The 24,523-nt window shown below is 38.0% G+C and overlaps 1 protein-coding gene across 5 annotated transcripts in view; it reads right to left on the bottom strand.

Moving 5' to 3' along the window:
* RABGEF1 (RAB guanine nucleotide exchange factor 1) overlaps positions 1 to 24,523 on the bottom strand; it is a 60,819-nt gene that overhangs the window by 25,788 nt on the left and 10,508 nt on the right. For 2 of the 5 annotated variants that reach the window (XM_078440059.1, XM_078440061.1), the window contains 3 exons: positions 15,237 to 15,425; positions 11,925 to 12,091; positions 1,410 to 1,579 (listed from right to left, as the gene is read on the bottom strand). In XM_078440059.1, coding sequence (XP_078296185.1) covers positions 1,410 to 1,579; positions 11,925 to 12,091; positions 15,237 to 15,415 — 516 coding nt within the window. In that variant the 5' untranslated portion in view covers positions 15,416 to 15,425. Of the gene's footprint in view, positions 1 to 1,409; positions 1,580 to 11,924; positions 12,092 to 15,236; positions 15,426 to 24,523 lie in introns of those variants that run through there. The other 3 variants (XM_078440060.1, XM_078440063.1, XM_060649136.2) reach the window with 3 other exon arrangements.

Here is a 24,523-nt window from a genome sequence, read left to right on the forward strand (position 1 = left end):
TTCATTTTTTGATAGAGACAGAGAGTGAGTGGGGGAGGGGCAGAGAGAGAGGGAGACACAGAATCTGAAGACAGGCTCCAGGCTCTGAACTGACAGCACAGAGCCCAACGCGGGGCTCGAACTCACGTACCATGAGATCATGACCTGAGCTGAAGTCGGATGCTTAACCAACTGAGCTACCCAGGCACCCCTGCTTACAAATACTCTGAGGAGAAAACAGGACTGCTTATTCTCAGTATAACTGCACACCAAAAAACAAGAGAGAAAGCTTCTTTTCTCCCTTATTAACTGAATTCAATATTTAAAAAGTATTTTGGCAGAAGCTGTTTGCTTATTAGCCTAGTGATAGTGACCACAGCTGAAATACAGCTAAGCAGTTAATCACCTTGCTGCTTTTCTTATTCTCTTTTCCTAAGACTTCCTCACTGTCCAGAAGGGACTTTTAGAGCTAATTCTGAGTTTAATGGGTGAAGAATGTTACAAACAAATTGATCGTTGTTTACAGAAATGAGTCCCTTTACAAGTAGTCTTATAAATTACTGCAATTGAGGGGCGCCTGGGTGGCTCAGTCGGTTAAGCATCCGACTTCAGCTCAGGTCACGATCTCACGGTCCATGAGTTCAAGCCCCGCGTCGGGCTCTGGGATGATGGCTCAGAGCCTGGAGCCTGCTTCCGAGTCTGTGTCTCCCTCTTTCTCTGACCCTCCCCCGTTCATGCTCTGTCTCTCTCTGTCTCAAAAATAAATAAACGTAAAAAAAAAAAAAAAATTACTGCAATTGAGATTACAGTTTAGAAATTGCAGGTTAAAGAGACACCTGTGGAAGGCACAAGTTCTAGTTCTGACACTGGCAAAATCTAACTGTGTAACCTTGACAAGTCACTCATCCTCTCAGGCTCCCACGTTCCCCATCTATAAAACAAAAGGGACTGAAACTGGATAGTTGCTAAGGTCCCTTTCAACATCTAAAGTCTGGCTTTCCCTTCTCCCACCTGATCAAGGAGAGGTATTTTATAACAAAATACAAAACAAAAACAGAAAACCCTAAAATGAACGCTATTGGCCTAACTACTGCTACCTAGAGTTCAAGGTCTACTATGTTCCCTTAGTGGTTTAAACTACATACAAGGTGACAATTTAGGAAGGCTTATTACTAAAGTACACAATACAAGTGGCTTCGATGTCAGACTTTCCATGCAAAGATGACCCAGATACCACTGAGTTGCAGTGGAAAAGTACTAGCCTGGGAGTTGGGTTTTAACTTGGTTCAGTGACATCTCTTAGGTAAGTAACTTAACATCTCTGGATCCTGATTTTCCCAGGTGTAAAATGACAAAGTTATACTAGATTATCTCTAAGACCTTTCCTAAAACCAAAACTCTATGTTTCTAAGTGGTTACTCTCAACCTACCCTTTTGTAATGCATTGCTTCCAAAAACAGCTTGGTCTGCTTATAGATTTCTTGGCCTGTCTTGTGGAAGGTCTTGAGAAATTCTATGAACTCTTTAGACACTCTATCCGTTTCAATGCTGGTTTGCCGGTTTATGGAAGGACTGGGAGCTTTTGCTTCCTGAATTTCTGCTGGGAAAATTAAACATAGTAAGTTTCATTACATAGAAGATCCATGCATGGAATTACTTAAACTATGTAACTTGATTATTTAAATTATGCTTAATCAAAGTTAAACTTGAATTTAAATTCTGTTTAAATATTTGGACCACTTAAAGTAAGCTCAATCTATTTTATGACGAGGAAGTACAAGCAGATAAAACTACACGATCTAAAAGATATTCCCATTCAAATAAAAGTTGCTCTACTAATATTTTCTTAGCCAAAATATATCATACTTTGACGCATATACTTAATTATAAATACTGAAATGGCGGCACTATCTTGAACAACTTTCTCAAAGACTGCATGAATTTACAAAACTAGTCAATTAGCAAAATAACAATCAGGAGAAGCACAAAAATGTTAGGTGACTTATAAGATGTGAGACAACTCTTCCAAATCCATTCTACTTCTCAAAAAGGCAAAGGCTCATTTGTTTATGTGGAGACTAACAATTCCTGACCCATAATCCAGTTTTCAAAAAAATTTTTCAAGTCATACTGCTCTAAGTGCAAGAACGCATCCAACATAGCAATCATGACAGAGCGAACAGCAAAGAGGTAAGCAAAGTAAGTAAAACACTGTCTAATCAGTGGCCACACACCTCTTTCCCCTCTTCAAATGGGACCTTTAAAGAATAAAGATAACAGTGCTACAATACAGTAGGCGCTCTCTGATCACATTCTAGCCTCCTGATATTCAACTGCTAATCCAATAACTGTAAGGAATTAAATGACTCATATCCCCACAGTTCCCTTTTATACATAAAAAGAAAGATCATTAGGAAGAGAAAGTATCTTCTGAAGATACTGAAATCAACTTGTTACCTGCTTACTCAGAGTAACTTCCTATCATCTTATGTTTTGAACCGTAGTACCTGAGATATATTTCAATAAAGAAGTTGCAGTAAAGTTTTCAGATAATAGAAGACTGGATTATTCAAGTGAGACAAACACATGTAGACTACCTAAAAGAATATACTATTAACTATGGTGAAGTAAAGATTCTACCTCTCTTGTATCATCACATAGCTGGTGATCAAACCAATGAGGTACTTAAATTGTTGGACTTATGTTCAAAGTAAGGGTGAAAACACCCTTTCTCCTCCCAACAGTACTATTAAGTAGTTAGCAGAACAAAGTTGCACATTATAGTTATCTTTTCAAATCAAGTATTTGCAGATCTTTCAGATTATCAGCTGCTTCCTAATTATGATTCGAACTATAGAAGCCCTAAAATCACATTAAAATAAAATTAAAAAAAAAAAAAAAGCACACAAAAACCCCACTATATCTATGGCTAAAAATACTATCAGTCAAAAGTCAACCAACAGACTGGAAAAAATGCTTGTAAGCTTTATCACAGACAAAGAAAGGGCTACTCTCCCTAATGTAAAGTAACTCCTATAAAGAAGAAAAAAAAAAAAAACAGTTCAACAGGAAAATGGGTAAGGAATCCTAACATTGCACAGAAAAGAAACCTAAATGTATTTTAAACAAAGGAAACATGCTCAGTCTCACTCGTAACAAATATGCAAATCGAAACTACTATGAGATGCCATTTTAAAAATGAACAGACACAAATCTGATGTTGATGTTGATGAGGGTATGGGGTAAAAAAAAGGCATTCTCATCTGTGGAGGTGGGAATGTAAAATGATACAACTGCAATGAAATGCAATTTGGCAATAATCATCAAAATTAAAAATACATTTATCCTATGACCCAATAATTCCATTTCTCAGAAATTTTCTGATATAACCACACATGTACAAAATGAAATATATACAAGGCTATTCATTTTAGGACTGCTTATAACAGCAAGACTAAAAATGGCACAATGTACACCACTAAGGAAGTAATAAATTGTGGCTTAATCCATAAAAGGGAATACTATGTAGTTTTAAAATAAAGTACTTTTCATGTACTAAAAAAAAAAAGAGTTCTCAAAACATATTGCTAAAGTGAAAACAAAAAACAAAAAACGACAGTATGTGAATAAGAATATAGAACAGAGTATATATAATAAAAATATGTGTTTAGAAATGAAGAAAAGCACCTAAGGATACACAAGAAACCAATGACAAAGGTTGTCTGAATACGGGAGAACAATGGTGGTGATGGCTGGGAACTAGATGGGTGAGGGACCATACACCTTTTATTTTGTAGCCATTTGAATGTACTACTTATTTTTTTTTAAGCAAATAAATTAATCAGGTACAATCTAACTTAGAACAAAAACTGGAAGCACCCTTTCTAAACATTTTTACCAATATGGAATACCAAAAGGTGTATTCAACAGTCTGTATGATTAGAAAAAATTCTTTAAGGAGTGCCTGGGTGTCTCAGTAGGTTAAGCACCTGACTCTTGGTTTTGACTCAGGGCATGATCTCATGGTTCATGAGTTCGAGCCCTGAATTGGGCTCTGCGCTGTCAGTGTGGGGCCTGCTTGGGATTCTCTCACCCCCCCTCTCTCTGCCCCTCCCCCGCATGCACATGTGTGCTCTCTCTCAAAATAAATAAATAAAAACTTTAAAAAGAAAAAAGAAATAAAAAGTTCTTTAACACTTAGCTTAATCCTTCACTCAATCTGATAATTCCACTTCTGGTCATGATGGGATAACAGGGGTTGGGTTCACCCTACTCCCTTAACAACTAGAAAATCAGACAAAATACACGAAATAATGCTTTTCAGACATCGGACAACAGGTGGATGGGAGGGTAACCCCTGAGAGAAGCAGACAAATATGGTAAGTCTTCCAAGTACCCCAGCTCTCTGCACAGAGGGTTTTTAGGCCATGGCAACTCAAACAGAGCCTAGCAGACCTACTGAATTTGGGAAACAGCATTTAGAGCTGAGGGAGGCCAAAGTCGCTAGAAATTGCATGGCAAAATACAGAGAGGATGGGGCTGCAGAGAAAAAATTCCAGGTAACTGCAGAGGGATTCATGTGAGTCTTTGAGGGAGTACTGCATGTATATGTGAGAAAGTACCCAAGATTGCATAAAGAAGCAGGCAGAACAATAACAATCCCCAGAGCACACATGACTGGGAATAATTCACTTCCAAACAGCCAGGAGGAACAAAGAACATCAGCAATGGCAAATATAAAAAAACAATTTCTCATTAAAGTAAAATTTCTTTAAAAGATCATTAACTGGAGCCACCTGGGTGGCTCAGTTGGTCAAGTGACCCATTCTTGATTTCGATTCAGGTCGTGATCTCATGGTTCACGCGAAAGGGCTCCGTGGTGGGGTCTGCACTGACAGTGTGGAGCCTGATTGGGATTCTCTCTCACCTCTCTCTGCCCCTCCCCTGCGTGTGTACTCTCTCATACATACATACATACATACATACATGAATGAATGAATGAATGAATGAATGAATGAATGTATGTCTTCCTAGCAAGGTTTCTGAAAAACTTAACTATCCTACAATCCAACAATTACATTACTAGGTATTTACCCAAAGAATACAAAAATACTAATTCAAAGGGATACATGCATCCTAATTTTTATAGCAGCATTATCTACAATAGCTAAATTATGGAAACAGGCCGAGTCTCCATCAACTGATGAATGGATAAAAAAGATACACACACACATATACATATATACATACATACACACAATGGAATATTACACAGCCACAAAACAGAATGAAATCTTGCCATCTACAATGACAAAGATGGAGCTAGAGAATATCATGCTAAGTAAAATAAGTCAGTCAGGGAAAGAAAATACCATACAATTTTATTCATACGTGGAATTTAAAAAACAAATGAGCAAAGGGAAAAAAGAGAGAGAGAGAGGCAAACCAAGAAACAGACTCTTAATTATAGAGAACACACTAATGGTTAGCAGGGGGGATGTGGGGGATGGGATGGGTTAAATAGGTGATGGGGATTAAGAAGTGCACTTGTCGTGATGAGCACCAGGTGTTGTATGGGAGTATTGAATCACTATATTGTACATCGGAAACCAATATTATTGTACTGTATGTTATCTAACTGGAGTTTAAATAAAAACTAAAAACAATAATAAAAAAAAGTCTTCCTAGCAGAATAACATATGCTTTTGAATTATATTGGCAATATTTACAGCTCTTTCAAGAATTTTCCATATTGCAGACACTGTGCTTTACTATATATTCTCATTAGTCCTTAAAAATTTAGATTCCTGAAATCATATGAAATAATAATATCTACCATGTTAAGCCACATACACACTGAGGTTAGAGAAGTTAAGTCACTTATATGCCTCAAGTCACACAAGTAGAGGAAAAGCTGAAATCTGAGACCAGATCTGCTTAATTTCCAAGCCTGGGTTCTTTACAACCACACCATAACGTCCCTACTATTATTACAGCATCTATTTATTCCTTTTTAAGCAAATCATTGAGTAGCAATTCAGTATCTACTACATAAAGCTGCCTGCAAAGGCAGATCACACTAAATCCAGTTAAGTCTTTGATATATAAAGTAAACCTGTAAAAGCAAAATCTTCACTAAATTTGTTTGAAGAATAGGTATGAAAGAGTAAAGACAATCTGAATATGCCAGTTATCAAAAAAGGACATGATCATGTAAAGATGATTAACACCATTTCTAGGACGAAAAACATTTTATATCTCAATGTTAAAAATTTTACTGAAAAATCCCATGTTTCTCAGATTATTCAAAAAAAAAAAATCAATAGGGGCAACTCAGCAGAATATTATAGGAACCAGAGGAGCCAACTCTGCGATTAGAGGTTCGAAACTTTCAGTCCCACCCACCCCCTGACTTCTGACTTTCAGAATGCAGAGGGGATGGACATTTTTGATCACCAACAGCCAACGATTTAATCAACCATGCCTATGAAATGAAGTTGCCATAAAAATTCCTGAAGGATTAGGTCTGGGGAGTTTCCACATTGGTGAACACAACGAGGTGCTGGCTGTATGGCACACCCAGAGAGGGCATGGCAGCTTGGTGCCCGCTCCCCTATACCCTGCCCTATGCAACTCTTCCATTTGGCTAGCCCTGTGTTGTAGTCTTTGTAATACATCATAAGCATTAATGAAGTGTTTTCCTGACTTCTGTGAGTCATTCTAACAAATTGTCAAATCTGAGAAGAGGCCTGTGGGAATCCCCAACTTCTAGATGGTTGGTCAGGAGTATGGGTGCCCAACTCATGGGGGCTGCAGCTGGCCTCTTAGGGTGGAGACAGTCTTGTGGAACTGAGCCCTTAACCTGTGGGTTTTGTGCTGACTCTGGGTAGTGTCAAAAAAGGACTGAATTGTTGGGACACCCAGTTGGTGTCAAAGAATAAAAGACACTAAATATGCGATAATGGGGAAACAATTTCTCATAATCCTTATCAATGAAAATCAGAAAACAGGCACAATTATAAAATCAGTTCTAAATTCAACTTGGGGAATCATTACCTCAGTTTCATCTAAGTGCCACACAGGCCCTCATGATTAAAGTAGCAATTTATTAGTGATCTTTCAGATGATGTAATCAACACTATGCTTCTATTTAACTAGCATCTGGGACATCTTGGGACAGCACTGAATGCTGGAGGATTATAGTTTTATTTTTAACTTATTTTGAAATAACCTCAAATTTACAGAAAAGCTGCCAGATTGTTACAAATAATTTCTTTATACCTTTAACTCAGATTCATGAAATTGTAACCTTTTGCTACATCTCTATTATTTTTTCTAAATTTTCAGGTAGATTGTATATAGCATGCTCTGTATCTCTCTTTTTTTTTTAATATATGAAATTTATTGTCAAATTGGTTTCCATACAACACCAAGTGCTCATCCCAAAAGATGCCCTCTTCAATACCCATCACTCACCCTCCCCTCCCTCCCACCTCCCATGCTCTTTATCTCTTAATATGAGCGTTTCCTAACAAGGATATGCTTTTACATAACTATAGTACAGTTACTAAAAAAAGTGCGTGGGTTTTTTTCTTACATACGATCCAATGGAGGGTCACATCTTCGTTTGGCGGTCACGCATAGTCTCCCTTTAACCTCTAAGGGCTCCTAGCCTTCCTTTGTTTTTGTAATATTGACAATTTTAAAGAATAAAAAGGCAAGTCATTTTATTGAATGCCCCTCAGTTTGGGTTTCTCTCTTCTTTCCTCATGACTGGATTCAGGTTATAAATTTCAGCTTAAGTATTAACATAATTCATGGTATGTTCTTCTCAAAGGATATCTGGAGGCACATAAGGTCCATTTCCCATCATTACATAGTTGCCATTTCTCTATTTGTAATTAACAAATTAGCTGTGGGACTTAATTTGAGATCATGCTCATAATTTGTTCCTCAGAAAACTTCTCTCACCTCAGATTTAACATTCTCTGGTGAAATCTGCCTGAATCAATTCTTAGTATGATGACTGCAAAATGGTGATTTCTTATCTCCATCTCTCCTTCCACATTTACTAGTCAACATTCTATGGTAAAAAAGAGTTATCTCTTCTCTTTTATTTAATCATTTATCTATTTTATTAGTTGAAAGGACTAGTGGATTACTCTATTCAGGTATACTCCATTTATTGTCCTTACTTAGTACTCAAATTTGACCAGTGGAAATCCACAGAAGATGGCTGCTGGGTCTTTTACATGTCCCCAAATTTTGGGCGGCCCCCCTGCTCCAGCTCCAGAATCAGTCTTTTCTCCAAGGAACCCTCAAGTTCACTTTAGTGAAGATTAATATTTAGAATCTAAGGTCTGGGTGGAAAAATTGGTATGTTTCTGTTCTAAAAATGGAAAAGATATTCTTCCTATGAGCACTGCCTTTAGATTAGTTTGTGAAAGACGTGTACAAGATTCTACTCAGGGCAACAACATCTAGTTGAGCTCTCAAAAAAAAGGACTTTTAAAATGTGTGAGCAAGTATTTCAACTTGGCCAACCAACTATGATTTATTGTGTAAGCTATAATACAGCTCACTCAATCTTACTTTAGAGATTTTAAAACTCTAAATAAACTTTCTGAGTCTTTACAGTCAAGCTATTCCATTAACTTTCTCTGAAGGGCAACCCAACTCTTAACAGGATATTAAATATTCTTCAAACTCCTTAGAAAGCCATATTTATGTTCTGTTTACAACCAACCTTCACTGGTTTAAGAGCTTTCTTTCATGCCACCAATGGAAGCAAGAAAAATATCAAGAGCAAAGGCATTGTGTATTAATGAAGTGAAATAAAGAATACAGAACACAAAAGGTCTATTTTAGTAGAGACTCAATAAATTAAAACCACATTTAGTAATAGGCTAACCTTATCCACATGCAAAGCCCAAATAATCAGTCTGAAATGCAAAGTTCATCTGGCAAAGTTATGTAAGCAGTCTGTGAAACAGAAGATCAAACAGAATCTTCTTTTGTAATACATACACATTAATCTTTTTTCAATACTTTGAGGTCTTTATCCCCATATGCTTTCTACAGACCAGAAACAACTAAAGATTAAAAATCTAAGGTAAGAATCTATCATGTGAAAAGAAGCTAAGAAGTATACTGGCTAAATATTTTTTTTTAATAAAATAACTTGGGATTGTTTCTTTTAAAGTACAAATCATCAGGGTGCCTGGACGGCTCAGTCGGCTAAGCGTCTGAACTCTTGATTTCGGCTCAGGTCATGATCTCACGGTTCATGGTTCGAGCCCCTCATCGGGCTCTGCACTTTCAGTGCAGATTCTCTCTCTCCCTGTCTGTTCCTCCCCAACTTGTGCGCTCTCTCGCAAAATAAATAAACTTAAAAAAAAATAATAAAGTACAAATCTTCTTTCATAAAATAATGCACATTTTACACACTCTTAGGATACAATTTTTTTAAAAGTGTCAAGGAGAGTCACTGAATGTGTAGGACTCTTAAGTTCTTCAGGAACAGAAACCTCATTAAATATCTATCCGTAGCTATACATACAGATGTAGATATACATGCACATACATATACTAGAGGTCAAGGGATATAATGGGAAAAAAAATGGAACCAGGAGACTTGAGTTCTCATATATCAACATATTACAGGACCTTGAGTAAGCTGGGCTAATATTTTATGGGCTTTCATACTGTCATTTGTAAAATGAGGCAGTTAGAGCCAATGGCTTTAGAACTTCTTTACTATTTCATCTGCTGTCATAGTTTACCATTTCACTCTATATCATAAATTCATAAGGTTAATGAGACTTTCCCAAAGCAAAAAACAAAATTTAAGCTAAATAGGAATGAATGGTTTTGATCAATACCCTTGAGCTTCTTACTAGTAGAGATTACTCAATCAGAAAAACAATGTGTATTTTTTTTTCTTTTTTAATGTTTATTTATTTCTGAGACAGAGAGAGACAGAGAATGAGAGGGGAGGGGCAGAGAAGAGAGCGAGACAGAATGTGAAGCAGGCTCCAGGCTGTGAGCTGTCAGCACAGAGCCCGACACAGGGCTCGAACTCACAAACCGTGAGATCATGACCTGAGCCAAAGTTGGTCGCTCAACCGACTGAACCACCCAGGTGCCCCAAACAATGTGTATTTTCAACTAGCTAACATTTATTGGAGACTTAGTGTGTCAGGCACTGTGCTGAACTCTTTTAATTGGATCAGCTTGTTTAATTCTGAAGACGTGCCTACAATAGGTATTACTGTCCCTCAGAATAGACAGAGCTTAAAGAAATTAGCTTGCTCAAGGTCACAACAGCTAGTAAATCACAAAGCTGAGACGCAAAAAAGGGTGACTCCAAAGTTTATGCTCTTAACCACCATACTATACTACCTCCTAATAAATAAAGCATGAGTCAAATACGTTCTTCATTTAATCTCTAATAGGTCCTGATTATTCCCATTCTAATTACAATAGAGAAAATTGCTATAGTGACAGCCGACCAAGAAACAATTTCAAATTAATCATGTGAACAGAAAGACTATTTAAAGATTTGCTTTTATTAAAGAGAAGTGCTGTGTTTTTGGTAATAAGCAACCTTTCCTTCTTTTAAAAAAAAATGTTTAATGTTTCTTTATTTTGGGGGCAGGGGAGGCAGAGAGGGAGGGAGACAGAGAATCCAAAGCAGGCTCCACACTAAGAGAACAAAGCCCAACACGGGCTTGAACTCACTAACCGTGAGATGACCTGAGCCAAAGTCAGATGCTCAACCGACTAAGCTACCCAGGCACCCCAGCAACCTTTTCTTTTAATAAAACAAACAACGCCATTAAATCTGAAAGACAAGCAAAGTTCTTTTTTTTTTTTTAAGTTTATTTATTTTGAGAGGGACAGAGAGAGCACAGAAGGGGCAGAGAGGGAGAGAAAGAGAATCCCAAGCAGGCTCCGCGCCGTCAGTGCAGAGCCCAGAGTGGGGCTCGAACACATGAACTGTGAGATTGTGACCTGAGCCAAAGTCTGAGGCTTAACCGACTAAGCCACCCAGGCACTCAAGGCCAGCAAAGATCTTAAGGTGTGATATTATTACTCATTTCCCTGCCTTTAGGCAGACAAAAAACCTCCTGACAATTACCCCAGATGGCAGGGTTTGTCCAAGAGAACATCTCTTCAGATAGCATCAGTCTTGTCTCCATCACCATTTCAAATTTACTGCATAACTCTGATTACCAACATAAAGGTTCAAAGACAAAGCTGACAACAGACATTCTTTCTTGCTTCCAGTTAGGCCACTTCAACTAGCCTGTCTGCTGACTGGTAGAACATGTGTAACTTTAGCAACAATCCTTTTGCGGGGTATACAGCATTTTAAGAAGCGGATGAAAAAGATAATGTACATACAAATCATGCACCAGAAAATGCCTTCTATGGGTTACTTTCACCCCTCCAAGCGCCTAAAGCAAACCTTCTCCTTTATATTCTCTATATATTTCTTCAAGATGCAAGCTGTCTCTCAAACTCTCAGAAAACCTCTTTCTTAGATGAATTTAAGCCTAGAAATAGTCAGTTCTGACAAGATATGGTTAAGTAAGGATATTATACAAAGCAGAATAAGCCAGAATCCAAAAATTAAAGGCATAAAAAATAAAACATCCAAAAAGATAGCCATTTGGATGGGAATAAATTTTATAAACAAAACTACCCATTTCAATTTTCTTCATTCCTCCTATAGAGTAATAAACAGGTTTCTCTAACACACAATGTCCTCCAACCAAAGAGATTTTTGGTTTCATATATTGTGTGACCCTTAAACCCAATTTTGGTTTCAAATATGGGTTGATGTCCACTGAACAACTTACAGAAATTAAAAAGCAGAGCCCACCTGCACTGTGGGTCTACTCTGTATCTCATCTGAGCACAGAAGAAAAAAGGAAAATTACCCTTCTTTGATCCAACCCTGGATGAAGCACTGAAGAATTTCTTCACTGTGGTAACCTTGCGGGTCTTCTCATTGGTTTTTTTTTCTTCAAACTTGGAAAATGTAAGGGATTGGGCCCCCTGGCTGCTCTGACTGCTGGCAAAGGCCTCTTCCTCCTCCCGCTGAAGTCTGCAATTCAAGAGAGATTAAGAATGAGCCAGACATCCTCCAAGTTTTCCTTGTATCTGAAGCTATTACTCAATGAATTGCAGGGAGATCTTGAATTTTTAGAAACGGAGGCTAAACATATCAAATAGGTCTGAAGTGCCTGAATGAAACTATCCCACACACTCCTAGACTTCAAAAGGAACCTTCTCCATAGATCATATTCATTTAACAATATACTAAGGTTACATAAAAGGAACTCTAGTCCTTTTCCCTAACAAGCTCAAGGTTGAAAAGGAAAAAGATAAGTATATAATGTGATAGTTCCTACAGTAGAGTAAAACCTAATTGCTATGAGAACATAGGAAAGAACAACTTAATCTGCTAGAGGAGACAAAGAAGGTTTTACAGTGGTGCTATTTACACCGGTCTTAAGAGGTGAATAGGGTTCCACTGAGTGAAAGGGCATTCCAGGAAGAGGGAACTACAAATGTGAAGGCATATGGTTTCCTTTGCAGATCAAGATCAGCGTAGTCACCGGTGTGACCAGGTGGTTAAGAAACCTTGACTACTGAGCCCATTATAATCCTAGATTTTATCATGTAGTGGGGAACCAAGAAAGACTGTAAATCCAATAAATGACTATCATCAGATCTGTACTTTAAAAAAATAATGCAGGTTGCTATGTGACAACTTGAGGGGCAATAATTAAGAATATATTATACAAAGATTTAAGTGAGAAAATATAGATCTGGAAACTAAGAAAGGATGAAATTCAAGAAACTTCTTTGAGCTGGAATAAATTCTATTTATTGGTCAGATAAGTGGTGTAAAGGAGAAATTAAGAATGACTCCCAAAGAAACGGGAACCCTCTTGCACTGTTGGTGGGAATGCAAATTGGTGCAGCCACTCTGGAAAACAGTGTGGAGGTTCCTCAAAAAATTAAAAATAGACCTACCCTATGACCCAGCAATAGCACTGCTAGGAATTTACCCAAGGGATACGGGAGTACTGATGCATAGGGGCACTTGTACCCCAATGTTTATAGCAGCACTCTCAACAATAGCCAAATTATGGAAAGAGCCTAAATGTCCATCAACTGATGAATGGATAAAGAAATTGTGGTTTATATACACAATGGAGTACTACGTGGCAATGAGAAAGAATGAAATATGGCCCTTTGTAGCAACATGGATGGAACTGGAGAGTGTGATGCTAAGTGAAATAAGCCATACAGAGTAAGACAGATACCATATGGTTTCACTCTTATGTGGATCCTGAGAAACTTAACAGAAACCCATGGGGGAGGGGAAGGAAAAAAAAAAAAAAGAGGTTAGAGTGGAAGAGAGCCAAAGCATAAGAGACTCTTAAAAACTGAGAACAAACTAGGGTTGATGGGGGGTGGGAGGGAGGGGAGGGCGGGTGATGGGTACTGAGGAGGGCACCTTTTGGGATGAGCACTGGGTGTTGTATGGAAACCAATTTGACAATAAACTCCATATATTGAAAAAAAAAAAAAAAAAAGAATGACTCCCAATATTTTTTAGCTAACTGAATAAAATAGTGATGTCATTAACTGATACAGAAGAAGGGTAGGAGGAAATGTTGGGATTGAGTAAATAAAAGAAAGAAATTTGACCTTGGACCAGGTCCAACGTATTTGAGGTATTTATAATAAATCTAAAGAGCTATCTATAGAACAATGGTTCTATATGTTGAGCCCAGCAGCATCACCTGGGAACTTGCTAGAAATGCAAATTCCCAGACCTCACTCCCACCCTACTAAAGTCAGAGACTCCAAAATGAGGTCCAGTGATCCCTGTTTTGATAAGTGATTCTCATGCTTGTTCAAATTTGAGAAGGAGTGCTGTAATAAAACTCAAGCAAGGTCATAAATGGAAGCAGAAAAAAAAAAAACCATGAAGTCATAGGTAGAAGTGTTAGTCTGAGAATGGAATAAGGATACACCTCTCTCCGAGACAAAATAGAAGTCAGCATCAAGATAGGAGCACATTTCGCTGTGGAGAGGGGAGAAAGCTGCTTTCTTCATGAAACAGGATCAGCTACTGAGATGTTCAGGAGTGCAGTGGGAAATCTGAGCAAATACTTAATGTTCTATATTTTCTCTTTTGGACCATAGAGTTACTGAAAGCAGTGAGTATGCATTATAATTCTCCAAGTTCACCACAGATGCTAGAAAAGTAGTCACTCAACAAATATGGATGATTAGGTATTAAAAAACTAGCAAAAGATGTCAGAGTTCAGTCTGATGTTCTTTTATGGAGAAGTTTTACTGTTTCTAGAATGTTTTGGCAAGAGATTAACATCATTCATGGCGTTTTATTCATCTCTATACTCACCAGCCATTCCATCTTTTAGTTTTTATCATAATCATATTTCTGGATAATATAAACTACTTTGGACTAACAAATCTCATTTTTAAGAAACAGTTAAATTTCCAAAATGCACACGCTCTATATACAAATCAAAAAAGTTTTTACTATTATGTGTTTATCACCATGGCAGGAGCTATGCTGGATGTATTTTAAGAATGAAAAAACTGAGGGGCGTCTGGGTGGCTCAGTCTGTTGGGCGTCCAACTTCGTCTCAGGTCATGATCTCACAGTCTGAGTTTGAGCGGGGAGTTTGAGCCCTGCGTCAGGCTCTGTGCTGACAGCTCAGAGCCTGGAGCCTGCTTCAGATTCTGTGTCTCTCTCTCTCTCTCTGCCCCTCCCCTGCTCATACTCTGTCTCTGACTCAAAAATAAACAAAAATATTAAAAAAAAATTAAAAAAAAAAGAATGAAAAAAATGATGCCTGATGAGAGCCATGTGCTTGGTACATCAGCTAGACTACTGCATTTAATGTTCACCATGAAATCTGTGTATCTCCATTCTTCTTCTCTGAGAAGTCTATTTTATCTATCTAAAAGAACTCAGTCTAACACACTCTAAACACAAAATAATTACAAGACAAAGATAAAATGAAGAAATCACTGAAAGCTATTCATTAAATGTTGACTGAGAAGAAGAAGAGAAAAAATTCACTTCTAATACTAAGCTGACTTGCTGATAGCTCACAACAGGGGAGAAAAATGGATTTTGACAATGACTGAGCTATATCTCTAACTGTATCGCTGTTAAACCACCCCTAGGTAAGTCCTTTTACCGCTCTGCCAGTTCCCAATCCTCCTGAATCTGCTTCTGCCTGGCTTTGTGGTACTCTTCCCTCCAGCACTTGGAGCAGAAACCCTGCCAAGCAGGGTTGCCATAGTAACCACATCCTTTCTTGCATAGGAGCTCCGACTGATCCACGTGAATTCCACGGCGTTCAGACTTCAGGCTCATCTTCTTTCTGCTAATCAAGTATAAAAAAGAAAGTGTTGTTGCACTATCATTCTTCTATCAGCACAGGAATTGAGAACAAAAATATGAGCGAGTCCATAATCTTCAAGCTATTAAGGAGGGAAGGAAGGCTGTGAGGGAGGGAAAGAATTTAAATACAGCAAGTTCCTGGGACACAAGGCTGCCTCAATTGGTAGAGCATGCAACTCTTGATCTTGGGTTTATGGGCTTGAACCCCACACTGGGTGCAGAGATTATTTAAAATAAAAATCTTAAAAAAAAAATAAAGCAAACAAGTTCTTGACACAGTCATCCAAAAGAAAACATTTCTTATTTCCCTCTCAATAATACATACAACACTTTAAGAAAGGACTAATATTGGACTAAAGGCCTAAATGTAACACTTGAAACTATAAAACACCTAGAAGAAACCACAGGGAAAAAACTTCATGACATTGGATTTGACAATAATTTCTTGGCTATGACACCAAAAACAGCACAAGCCACAAAAGGAAAACCAGACAAATGTGACTGTATCTAACCTAAAATGTTCTGCATGGAAAAGTAAACAGCCCACAGAGTGAGAAGGCAACCTGTATGGAATGAGAGAAAATATTTGCAAGCCATGTATCTGCTAAGGGATTAATATTCAGAATACATAAAGAATTCCTGTAGCTTAGGGGCGCCTGGGTGGCGCAGTCGGTTGAGCGTCCGACTTCAGCCAGGTCACGATCTCACGGTCCGTGAGTTCGAGCCCCGCGTCGGGCTCTGGGCTGATGGCTCAGAGCCTGGAGCCTGTTTCCGATTCTGTGTCTCCCTCTTTCTCTGTCCCTCCCCCGTTCATGCTCTGTCTCTCTCTGTCCCAAAAATAAATAAAAAAATTAAAAAAAAAAAAAAAAAAGAATTCCTGTAGCTCAACAACAACAAAAACAAATAATCTAATGAAAAATTAGCAAAGGACTTGCATAGATAATTCTCCAAGGAAGATATACAAATAGCCAACTAACATGTGAAAAGATGCTCAACATCACTAATCAAGGAAATGCACATCGAAACCACAATGAGATACCACTTCACATCCAATAGGATGGCTATGATGAAAAAAAAAGTCAGATAATAACAAGTGTTAGCAAGGATGTGGAGAACTCTCATACAGGGCTGCCTGGAATGTAAAACAGTGCAGCTGCTTTTGGAAACAGTCTGACAGCTCCTCAAGCAATTAAACAGAGAGTTACTATATGACCCAGCAATTCCACTCCAAGGTGTGTGTGTGTGTGTGTGTGTGTGTGTGTGTGTGTGTGTATATACACAAAAGAGATGAAAACATATGTCCACACAGAAACTTGTACACAAGTGTTTAAAACATTATCCATAATAGCCAAAAGGGGATGAATGATAAAGAAATTGTAGTATATCGATACAATGGAGTATTTGACCATAAAAAGGAATTAAATACTGATACATGTCACAACACGATCAACCTTGAAAACATTTTGCTAAGTGAAAGAATCCAGTCATAAAAGGCCACGTATTATATAATCCCCTTCATATGAATGTTCAGTATGGGGAAATCTACAGAGACAGAAAATAGATTACAGTTGCTTAGGACTAAGGGGGAGAGGGTGGGAATAAAGGAGATAGCTGAAGAGTATGAGGTTTCTTTTTGAGAGGATGAAAATGTTCTCAAGTTGGATGTCATGATGGTTGCCACTGAACTGTTTAACCTTTAAATGGGTGAATTCTATGGTATGTGAATTATACTTCAATAAAGTTATTTTTAAAATACATATCTTGGAGATCTTGCAGGTTGAGGCCCAGACCACACAATAATGCAAATGTCACAATAAAGTGAGTCAAATAAATTTTTTGGTTTCCCAGTGCATATATAAGTTAGGTTTACACTATACTGTAGTCCATTTAGTGTTCAATTCTAAAAATTAAAAATGCAAATTTGACACTGAGATAAGGTTACAGGTAAATTAGAATATACCAGTTTTATGGATTGGAGAGGAAGTGTGAAAAACAGCAAAGAAACAAAGTCCTAGAAATTGAAGTAGGAGCAACGTTTTTATCAGAGTTTTAGCTATAACAAAGTATAAAACTGTAGGATTTAAGCTTTATGTGGTAAATAACATGGCATTCATATGTAAAATGTTCAGTATCTGAGTGGTAGTTTTACTGATGTATACATAGTTATTTTAATTGTAGACTTACAATTGCTACATTTTATGTACTTAATAAAGTAATTAACATAAAAAATAATAAAAATAAAAATTAAAAATGCTTTATTGCTAAAAAAAATGCTTTATTGCTAAAAAATGCGAACTACCATCTGCGGTTTCAGTGAATTGTAATCACTGATCATAGATACCATAACAAATAATAATGAAAACGTTCGAAATATTGCCAGAATTACCAGATTTTTGTGACACAGAAACACGGAAGTGAGCAAATGCTGTTGGCAAAATGGTGTGGACAGATTTGCTCAATGCAGGGTTGCCACACAAACCTTCAATTTGTGAAAAAAATGCGGTATCTGTGAAGCTCAATAAAGCAAAGTGCAATAAAGCAAGGTATGCCTGTGAAACTCAACAGAGGAGGGCAGGCAGGATGGAAGTCACGGAGATTCAATATTGGCTTTGCAGGTGGAGCGACTATAAGCCAAGGAATGTGGGTGGCTTCTAGAAGCTGAGAATGACCTCGGTCCTATAACCAAAATGAACTAAATTCTGCCAGCATGAGTATGTCTGGAAGCAGATTTTCCCCACAGCCTCTAGAAAAGAGCCCAGGCTGGCTGACTCCTTTATTTTGACCTCTTGAGATCTCTAACAGAGTACCCAGCTGAGCCAGGCAGGACTTCTGCCTTAAGAATTTGGGGATAATAAATGGGTATTGTTTTAAGCTGCTAAATTTGTGGCGATTTGTTATGGCAACAACAGAAAACTAACAGGCCTCTTTTCCCCATCTCTTTTTGGGAGCCTTTGCACATGTGTTCTAATGCTGCCCAGGGCTGTGTGCCCTGCTGTTCACATGGTGATTATTCTCTCCTACTGTAGGTCTTAGCTTTCACATCGCACTGTCAGGAAGACCTCCCCTGGTTACTCTCTCTAAAGTAGTACCTCCCCCAAATCCCCAACTCTCACCTCCACGCTGGCATTATTGCTCTATATCCTACCTATATTGAACAAGGCAGGGTAAGGAAAGAGTTAACCAAGCAGGCCTGAGTTGCTCAAAAATCGTGCACATTCTCAGAAAGGCCTGCTTGTGTACTGGCTCATGGTCAGCTTCTGGGAATGGAAGTCTTTATGTCTTTATGTCATAAGTGTCATTATGTTTTGTATGCTCGGGGCTTTGAACCACACTTTAGACAGTCTGCGCAAATAGTGTGATGTATGGTGAACACCTGCTTTCATTCTGGGGGATCCGGAGTCGCATTAACTGTGGTCATACTGTGAAGGCACTTGTGCCTATGTGACCAAACTTCAATAAAAACCCTGGAATTCAAGGCATAAGTGAGTTTCCTTAACGGAAAATACCTCACACGCGTTGCTACAATTTGTTGCTGGGGGATCAAATGCACCGCTGGGAGAAGACTCATGAGAAGACTCAGGCCTGGTATCCTCCAAACTCTGCTCAGTGCACTGTTTTCCTTTATTGATCCTGCTTTGTATCCTCTCACCTGGCTATAAAACATCACCAGGAGAACAGGAGTTCTATGAATCCCATCAAATTACCAAACTTGGGGGGAGTGTTGGGGACTAAGGGTATGATTATAAAGGGGTGGCATGAGAGAGCTCTTAGTGGTTACAGAATAGTCCGGTATCTTGACCGTGACACAAAACTGCTATACACACACAAACGACAGATGTCAATTTCTTGGTTCTGAGAGTATACTATAGTTATGTAAAATGTAGCCTTTGGGGAAAACTGGGCAAAGAGTACACAGGGCCTCTCTGTATTATCTTTGCAACTTCCTGTTACTCTGTCATTTCCAATTAGAGAGGTTTAAAAAATTCCACTTAAATTTTAAATGACAACACGTATGACTGAACCACTGTATATGAGACAGTTAAACAGTGATAACTCAGGTTATTTCTAAATATGGAAAACAAAGAGAGCAAGTGAACTGCCAGAAGTGCATGCCATGATTTGAAAGGCTATGTAGTGGTGATGATAGCTCTGTTTCAGTGGGGCAAAGCAGGTATAGTCAACACACCTACATTAGACATCAGAGACATGTAAACAGCATACCCCCTTCGGTTATGGAGAAACATACGGGGATCAACCGCCTGAGACTCCATTCTGTCTTTCCCGCACAGAAAGACCTCTCTCTCCCTAATCAGTGGAGCCATAATCCAGAGGCAAGCTGCCACCACCACTGCACCCAAGAGGAAGGCCAGAGGGACATATCCAGATCCTGTTTGAGCACTGCACTCAAATAAGCAGGCTTTTATTGAGCAACCTGGGCATAAAAAATGCATAATTCAATTGGCCCACTACATTAGAGAAGACAGAGTAAAAATGATCTCTACTGCTTAGACAATGGAGAGCCCTGTGAGTTCTGCCCCCAGGCTAGTATTCAATCTGGGTTGAGGTACACTAAAAAAAAGGACAGAGGAATACAAATCCCAGAGTTAGGTGTGTTCTTCCTTAAGACTCTGCATAAAGCCAGATTGATCTCATAAAATCAGCAAAAACAAAAAAACATTTTGTGGATCTGAGTAGCTTCCCACTATTTTCCTTACGAGAGTCCTACTTCCTGTTCTTGGGTTCAGTGCTATGTTCTCATAGTCCGTTCCTCTAGGCCGCAATTTACAAGAAACTTCCAATCAACTCTACTAAAATGATACACTGTCCTTTGACCTCAGTTAAGAAATAAAACTAATAGCTAAGCTTTTTTCCTGAAATTTGATTTTCTCCACTTATGGAAGTATAAGATGCTTACTCTATAAAACCTGATATATATAGACAAGTAGAAAATAAAGTATAAAGAAAGTCAAAACATCACCCAGAGACACTCACTATATTCTTGTAGTGCTTTCTCTACTCATCACTCATTTATTTAACAAATAATTATACACTGATTTACACTCTATGACAGGCACTTTACAAAAGTAAAAGTAAAGTTTCCGTCATTTTGGCACCTGCTATGTAGTATATGGGAGATATAACTATATATCTAGAAGGCCTGAAAGAAGAATTTAAAACACTATGAACAATGAGGAAATAATTAATTTTAGAATTACAAAATCACATAAAAATTTGTATTTATGTAAAACAAGCTAAATATGTGTAAATGAAATCTATGGAACTCTTACAATAGTCTGACAATAACAAGTTTGTAAATATAAAAAGATCCCATTCACAATAGTATCAAAATGTAAAACCACCCAGGAAATACTTTAATAGTAAAATTACGTGATTTACAATAAATATTGAGAACTAAAGAAAGCTAAAGTAGTTGGTAAGGTAAGGCATACCAATTTTTACTGAGGAAATTAAATATATAAATGGCAAATGTTTAAAACATTTCAAGTTTACTACAAATGACAATAAAATCTCAAAAGATGTTTTTTTAAAGTTTATTTTATTTAATTATTTTGGGAGAGAGAGAGTGTGCAAGCACACAGGGGAGGGGCAGAGAGAGCGGTAGAGAGGAATCCCAAGCAGGCTCCGCACTGTCAGCACAGAGCCCTATGCGGGGCTCCAACTCATGAACCATGAGATCATGACCTGAGCCAAAATCAAGAGTCAGACACTTAACTGACTTAATCGCACCTTACGAAACTTTTAAAGGACTAAGGGCTATTTAAGCTTAAAAACTGAAGCAAAATTTTAAAAAGAAAAAGATTCAAATACACAAATTTAAACTTCTATCTAGTTTTTAAAAGGCCCACTTAGAAAATGGAAAGGCAAGGGCACCTGGGTGGCTCAGTCTGTTAAGCGTCCAACTCTTGATTTTAGCTTAGGTCATGGCCTCACAGTTCGTGAGATTGAGCCTGACACTGGGCTCTGTGCTGACAGCGCAGAGCCTGCTTGCGATTCTCTTTTCCTTCTCTCCCTCTCTCTCTCTCAAAATAAATATTTAAAAAAAGAAAATAGGCAAATATTTTAAGAAAATAGGACAATGAAGTATTTTATCATATTTAAAATTATATGAATATAAAGAAACTGTAAATCTCTGATATGCAGGATAAGGATACGAGTAGACCAATCACAAAACATGAAAAGCTTCTGAGAAATAGAAACAGAATGTCAAAGGGCTTCTGCATTTTATTTTTATTTATTTTTATTAAAGTTTATTTATTTTTGAGAAAGAGAGAGAGAGAGAGACAGAGAGAATCCCACGCAGGCTCCACGTTCAGCATGGAGCCTGATGTGGGGCTTGATCCCACACCGTGAGGTTGAAATCAAGAGTTTAATGCTCAACCAACTGAGCCACCCAGGAGCCTGTGAAGATTTCTGAATTTAAAATTTTGATATATACTACCAAAGTGGCTTCACAAAATGACTGTGTCTATCTACATTCCCACCTATTGTGTATTAGAGAATCTACTTTCCTGGAAACTCATAAATAAATACTATATTACTAATCTTTATTTTGTCCATCTGAAAGGCAAAAAAATAAATCATTTCTTGTTTTAATATGCGCTTCCTAAACCATGTTTAATATTTACTGGTCATTAGCATATCTTCTTTGAAGAATTTAACCATTTGTGTTTTTTGCTCATTTTTCTGTGTCATCTTTTTTCCTTTATTTTCAGTCGAAGTATAGTTGACATATAATCTTTTTTTTCTCTTTATAAGTGCTCTTTTTATGTCGTCTTTTAGTCCGTCACTTTATGTTATGAAGACACCACTGTTTTAATCAAAGAGTTAATATTTCAAATCTATATCCAAGTTTCACTAACTTTCGTATCATTAAATACATTGCTTCCAAAATGAATGTAAATACCACACAGAGAAGCAGTGGCACAGTTCCAATGTTAAATACAACAAAGCATCCAAACACTAGCCTGCCCAAATAATTCCAAGTGGTAATCAAACCCATGAAATATAATGTAGAGTTTATACTGCTGGAATGAGCAAAGCCGGCAGAGCAGCATTCTTACAGAATGAGTTCTTGACAACAATCTTCTACTGTATTAAGTCGCACCCTCTCCAGATAAGTGAAATTATGATTCCAATCTGAGCATGCCACTGCCCAGGCTAACAACTCAAACTTGCACGCCAAATAAACTGGCTGCTCTGGTCTACTTCCTTCTATGCTCCATCCTCTCTTCCATGGCAGCAGCCAATTCCCCAAAAGGTGAGTTTACTTGATAAGTAAATGACCAAACATTCTCTGGCTTAACTCTACTCAAACTAGCAACAAACTGCAACACATAACATGCTTTCAACCACTAACAGCTTTGTTTTTTCTCAAAGTTCGATCTCAGTTTAGCTTTGCTGCAGCCATTTCACCCTCAGCCATTTGCTGTGGCTGAGCAAAGTGATACACACACATATATCATAAGAGAAATACAAAAAGCAACTAACTGCCTGGATGGAAAATGCATTTATTCAGATTTATTAGCCAGCGCAATGAATTATATATCTGTATTACGTTCTAAGCCTCCGAGAAGTGTCTTGTGTGTAATAAAAATTTAATCCAATTAATCTGCAGAAATTTTCAAAAGCTAAAACCATACTGTCTGTTGTGGGTTAAATTGTGTCCCCAAAAAAGGTTGAATTCAATACTGTGAATGAAACCTGATTTGGAAATAAGCAGATGTAATTACAGAATAAGATCATACTGATTTAGGGTGGTCCCTAAATCCAATAACTGGTGTCCTTACAAAAAGGCCCTGAAAGACACACACACATACACACAGAGGCCACATGGCCTCAGAGGCAGAGATCGCAGTGATGTGGCTGCAAGCCAAGGAACTATAAGACAACCAGCCAGCATCTCCAGCCTTCAGAGACAACACGGCCCTGCTGACACCTTGGTTTTAGATTTCTAGCCTCCAGAATGATGAGAGAATAAATTTTTGTTGTTTTAAGCCACCCCATTTGTTTATAGCAGTCCTAGGAAACTATAAAAATCATCCAGTAAGAATTGTAAACTGTAATCGTAAACAAATAATTGAAAGAAATGAGGTTTCCACAAGTTAACAGAGAACTATGGGTTCACAGCATCACTTGCTCTTTATCAACTGGATAATCACATCTCCCTCCCAGTTCATGAGAACAGTCCTGGCTTATGCCTGTTGTCCTAGCGAAAAGGCATCCATTTGATTCTCAAAAGTCATCTGCTCTGGATAATAAATTACACTGTCATCTTATTTATGAACAAGCCTAGAAAACCCTCCTGTAGTCCACCTTCAAATTCCATCCTGTTCAAATAGCATCTGACTCCCTTTTGCCCACTGACAGATTAATTCTATCCCTCTGGTTCTTACAGCATTTTATATATATAGCTATTATAATACACTCTATTACAATAACTTGCTTATGTGGCCATTCCACATACGCAGACACAGCATAGCACTGTTCTGCCAGGAACAGAGTGAATAATCCATACATAGTTCCTAAATTTATTAACTTATTTATTCAGAAGACCAACAAAGTACCTGCATAGACCATTTTCTTTCACTTCTGTCCCATGTACACTCTCCAGGGCCCACTGCAGGTAAGAGTCGAAAATTAAACAGCAAAATGACTAACTTACAAAGCAGGTGTTCTCAAATCTTAGCACGCATCAGTAGCACCTGGAGGACTTGTTAAGGCACAGAGTACTTCCTGGCTCCCGACCCCCAGTTTCTGATTCAGGAGGTCAGGGGTAGGGCCAGAGAATCTACATTCCTAAGAAGTTCCCAGGTGATGTGGCTAAGGATTACTCTTGGAGAACCACTGTGATAAAGTAAGCATAACAACTATTAATAGATTAATTTCTTCTCGTGATTTCATTACTAGTGGGAGGATTTATTTTCTGAATACGATGGAGTAGCTTGTGGCAGACCAACACTCCTACTGAGAATGAAAAAAGCTAGATACATTTTTTAAATCAATGTTTAAAGGCATCAAAAAACAGATGAAGCAATCAAGACTAGAAGCCTCTGGATTCTG

The sequence above is a fragment of the Panthera onca genome, chromosome E3 (assembly GCF_046562875.1).
Source record: "Panthera onca isolate mPanOnc1 chromosome E3, mPanOnc1 haplotype 2, whole genome shotgun sequence".
NCBI classification, from domain to species: domain Eukaryota; kingdom Metazoa; phylum Chordata; class Mammalia; order Carnivora; family Felidae; genus Panthera; species Panthera onca.